Consider the following 4,607-nt stretch of genomic DNA (forward strand, 5'->3'; position numbering starts at 1 on the left):
GTGTGAACTGCTGACCCGGGCACCAGGTGTGAGAAAGCGTGGTATCTGGGTCAGGCCGAGAGCTGCTAGCTCCTCCCAAAGCAATTGCGGCCCCACCTGCCGTACTGGGAGGGGCAAAACCTGGCTCCGGTCCTCAGATGGGTGAGAGGGGCCCGCAGTGACCTCTGGGGCTGGGGGCAGCAGGGTGTTGACCAATGGGAGCCATTTGGGGCTGGGGGAAGGAGGGACATGAAGACTGGCAGGCCACAGGTCTACGGTCTGGGCAGTCTCTGGCCCTTCTGTGGCGACCACAGACATGGATCGTGGGCCTGAGCTTTGACGGTACAGGATGTTTGGTGCCCTGGTCTCAGAGTGAATCAGCGCGTGGGCGGTGGGGCGCACTCACCCGGCCCCGGGGAGAGGAGGCATCTGTTCAGGTTAGGTGGCTTCCAGCACCCCAGGCTGGAAGCGGGCCGTCTCCTGGAATATGAGCTCCTTCAGCCGCTCCTTGGGCAGGTCATCCAGCTCCATGTCAAAGGTGAAAGGTTCCTCGGCCACTGGCTAGGGTGGCAAAGATGTGAGGCTCAGGCCAGACCTTGAGGGAGGCCTGCTCACCTGCTGACCCGCCAGGCCTGCCCCTGGTGGCTGACCCACCTCATCCGTTGGGTCGTAGTACTGCTCCAGGTAGGGGTGAGCCAGGGCTTCTTCTACTGTGATCCGTTTATTAGGGTTAAAGGTCAACATCCGGTCCAGCAGGTCAAGGGCTAAGGAAGGGCAGGAATCGGGGTCAAAGCGAAGGCTCGGGCAGCTCCCAGAAGTACTGTTTGGCTTCTCTGTGCCCAGGGGGCCTGTCTGCTCAGGCAGCTGCGGGGCTCACGCACCCAGCTTTCACCCCCCGTCGGCCCCCCTGTCGCTCTCACCTTTGGCGTCTGACTTGGGGAAGAGCTTGGCCCAGGCCACCTTGGTCTTGGAGGGCAGAGACTGCAGGTAGTTCCGGGCCTTCATGTTGATGATACAGTTCAGGTCCTCTGGGGATGGGGAGCCCAGGATGCCTGTGGGTGGGGCAGGTGACTTGGTGAGCGATCCTCTCTCCCTTCTGGGAACAGGAGGAGCCAAGAACAGGAGCTCCCACAGCCCATCCCATGCCCTGACAGTTCTCTCCAGCCAACAACACTATGATGATGAAGCCAGGGGTCTGGAGCGGGCAGCCCTCAGTTCCGATCTCAGCTGCAGCACTTCCTTGCTTTTCCCATGTGCCAGCGGAGAGCATCTCTATCACTGAAATACTGTGAGGTGCTGCAGAGGCTCCAAACGTGGTGGGACTCCTGATCCGACTCCCACAGACTCACTGACCCTGACCCCAAAGAAATCTCACTTCCAACAGACTACTCTCCCTTCCCCTCAGCTGGCCAGGCCCCCTCACCCAGAATGTGGTTGAGCTGGTCCAGGTAGTGCTTGCCGGGGAAGATGGGCCGGTTGGAGAGCATTTCAGCCAGAATGCAGCCCACAGACCAGATATCGATGGACTTGGTGTAGCCCTGGGGAGGCGGGGGGGGGAAGTGGTGGGTCCCGGGCCAGCCTCAACGGGTCCCTGTTGTCTGGGCCAAGCCACCACCCCAACCGAGATTCAGTGCTGCCGGAGGCGGAGAGCAGAGCCTGGGAAGAGCTAGTGTTTAGCTTCTTTCCAGACCCCAAGCACCAGAGTAATGTGACCCGGCCCAGGGGGTCCCTGCCTGGCTCAGAGGTGGCTCCAGGGCTTCCCGGACCTGGCCCCTTCCCTTTGGGGGGGTGGGGGTGGGCCCCCTACCTTGGAGTTCAGCATGATCTCTGGGGCCCGGTACCAGCGCGTGGCCACGTATTCTGTCAGGAAGCCAGTGTGGTCATGCTCGGGGTCGGCGATCCGGGCCAGGCCAAAATCGCAGATCTGGAATCCAACCGGGGCTGCTGAGCTTGGTGCTCAAGGCCTCCCCGCCCAAGCAGTCATTTCGCCTTGCCCTTGCCCATGCTGTTCCCCTGGCTGGCAGTGCCCTCCTACTCCGGGGCACTATGAGTCAAATGGGAGCCCCAGACCCCGGCGGGAGGAGGGAACAGGCATCCAGGCCCCTGACCTTAAGGTCGCAGGTGGTGTTGATGAGCAGGTTGGAGGGCTTTAAATCCCGGTGGAGCACGTTAGCCGAGTGGATATACTTGAGGCCCCGCAGGATCTGGTAGAGGAAGTAGCAGACGTGGTCGTTGCTCAGCTGCTGGCTTTTGAGCAACTTGTACAGGTCTGTCTCCATCAGGTCCTGCACAATGTAGCTGAGGATGGTATCGGAGACCCCACAGGTGGGGGCAGCGGGAGGCACTTGGTTAAGAACGGGCTCTGGTGACTAGGCTTTGCGTGCCCCCCAGCTGGCGCCCCTCAGACTCAGCAGATCTGCCAACCCCTCTTACAGGCTGGGCAAGGCCCGGGCTCTCGGCCTCTGCAGCATCTCAGCTGGTGACCTGAGCAAAAGCACTTCAGTTCTGCAGGGCAGGAGAGCTCCAGCGAAGAGCAGCAGCTCTGGGGTTAACCTGCTGGTGTCTGAAATCCCCACCTTCCTGCTCATTGGTTTTACCACCTCACCCTGTCTGCACCTCTATTTCCTCGTCTGAAAAGTAGGAAAAGGAATGGTTCTTTCGAGAGTGGTTGTGACGAAGAGATGAGATGACCCGTGTAAAGAAGCCAGCCCAGCCGAAACCGGTTTGGCTCAGTGGATAGAGCGTCGGTCTGCGGACTGAGACGTCCCAGGTTCGCTTCCGGTCGAGGGCATGTACCTGGGTTGCGGGCGCATCCCCAGTGGGAGATGTGCGGGAGGCAGCTGATCGATGTTTCTCTCTCATCGATGTTTCTAACTCTCTATCTCTCTCCCTTCCTCTCTGTAAAAGATCAATAAAATATATTAAAAAAAAAAAAAAGAAGAAGCCAGCCCAGTGCCTGGCACGCTGTAAGTGTTCGGCAACATGAACTCGTGTTGCTATGATCAATGCCTGAGCCACATGGCTGTGGAGAGGGTTAAATGAGATAATGTCTGCATACCATCTGGCATGCAATAAATGTTTGCTTAAAAATAAATGCCTACCTTATGGGAATGGTTTGTGCAAGACAAATGAGGAGACACTCCCAACAGCACGCTCCTGCTCAAAGAGTGCTTGGCCGTGCATCAGAAGAGAGGAGTAAATGTCCTTAGATAATTTAAGATTAAACTTGCATACATACACACACACACACACACACACGTCTCTTGGCTTGTCTCTACAAGAATAAGGGCTATCTTCTAGAATCAGCCCCACAGGGCCTTCTGAGAACATGCGGGCCAACCCTGTTTTATAGACGAAGACGCTGAAGGTCACACAGCGAGCTGGGAGTGAGCGTGGAGGTTTCCTGCCCGCAGTTTGTGGTGGGAGCCTGCAGGCGCTGCGGTACCAATCCCCGTGCTTGGGTGGAGAACTGGGACTGACTGGGGGTGGGTGGAGTGGGCGAGAGGTGACAGTATTAGAAGTGCTAACAACAGAGGCAGGCAGGAAGTGGACAGCAAACTAGGAAAGTGATATGGGGGGAGGGCAACAAAGGCCAGGCTGTCCCTCCCTGGGCAAGGTGCAAGGCCACAGGTGACTGGGTGGGGCTCCCAGCAGGAAGTCCTGGAGAAAGGACAGGGTTTCTTTTGGGGGAGGGGCAGAGGCAGCAACTGAAGGCTTTCTGAGCCTCAACCTCCTCATCTACGAAAGGGAGCCGAGACCTGTCTCATCGGGCAGGTGGGAGGTAGAATTGGAAATGTGAAAGCCCTGGGCGGGCACAGCGCCTGACGCATAGTAGGCCCTCAGAAAGGGGCAGCTTTCTCCTTGCCTCCCAGGCTGAGGACCCAGAGGGGAAAGAACCGTCTGTTAAACAAGAACTGGCTGTGGGCAGAGGCTGGGTCCTGTCACAATATTGGACATATCAGGAGACAAAGCCGCACAGAGACCATCTTGCCCAGACCCCAGAGGCACAGCAGAGAGAGCAGCCGTGCCCCAGGCCACAGTGCCTGGCTGCAGCAGGCCAGGATTCACCCGAGGCCGCCCAGCCCTCCGGCCTCCTGTGGCCTCTTTCCCGCTAGGTTTCTCTCCCTGGGCTAGTTCTGGACGGTGACAGGGAAGAAGGAAACAGTAAGAAACCCAACGTTCTCCCAGCCCAGCTCTGGGGCCGCCTGGACAGCCAGCTGGCCAAGGTGAAGGATACACATCCCTCATGGCATCCAGGGTGGGTGCCCGCAGAATGTCTCGGATGCTGATGACGTTCTCGTGGTGGAAGCGCAGCAAGATCTGGATTTCCCGCAGCGTGCGCTGGCAGTAGGTCTGGTGCTCGAAGGGGCTGATCTTCTTGATGGCCACGCGGATCTTGCGGACGTGGTCGTAAGCCGAGCTGAGAGGGCCAGAGAGGTGGTGTTGGTGTGGCCCCACAGAGGGGGAGGCCAGGCCGGCCGGCCCCACCCAGGCCGTGGCCGGGAAGGGAGGGAGCTGGGGAGGGCTCTGGCCAAGTCGTAAACAATGCTGGTTCCTTCCTGCTGCGAAGGCCTGCGCTCTCCAGGGAGAAAGCTGGGGACCGGCCAGGCAGCCCTTCGGTGACTTCA

General features: G+C 59.0%; 1 protein-coding gene across 2 annotated transcripts in view; it reads right to left on the reverse strand.

Annotated features, from left to right (window-relative positions):
• The window catches only part of MAPK3 (mitogen-activated protein kinase 3), an 11,089-nt gene extending 6,489 nt beyond the window's left edge, over window positions 1-4,600 (reverse strand). Inside the window, exons 1-7 of one of the 2 annotated variants that reach the window (XM_006757769.2) lie at window positions 4,217-4,600; window positions 2,088-2,277; window positions 1,787-1,903; window positions 1,403-1,517; window positions 900-1,031; window positions 634-743; window positions 386-540 (exon numbers count right to left, since the gene is read on the reverse strand). In XM_006757769.2, coding sequence (XP_006757832.1) covers window positions 418-540; window positions 634-743; window positions 900-1,031; window positions 1,403-1,517; window positions 1,787-1,903; window positions 2,088-2,277; window positions 4,217-4,227 — 798 coding nt within the window. In that variant the 5' untranslated portion in view covers window positions 4,228-4,600 and the 3' untranslated portion in view covers window positions 386-417. Of the gene's footprint in view, window positions 1-385; window positions 541-633; window positions 744-899; window positions 1,032-1,402; window positions 1,518-1,786; window positions 1,904-2,087; window positions 2,315-4,216 lie in introns of both variants that reach the window. The other variant, XM_015560064.1, reaches the window with a different exon arrangement.
• Window positions 4,601-4,607: the final 7 nt, after the last annotated feature.

Source organism: Myotis davidii, unplaced genomic scaffold (genome assembly GCF_000327345.1).
Source record: "Myotis davidii unplaced genomic scaffold, ASM32734v1 scaffold1695, whole genome shotgun sequence".
Taxonomy (NCBI): Eukaryota; Metazoa; Chordata; class Mammalia; order Chiroptera; family Vespertilionidae; genus Myotis; species Myotis davidii.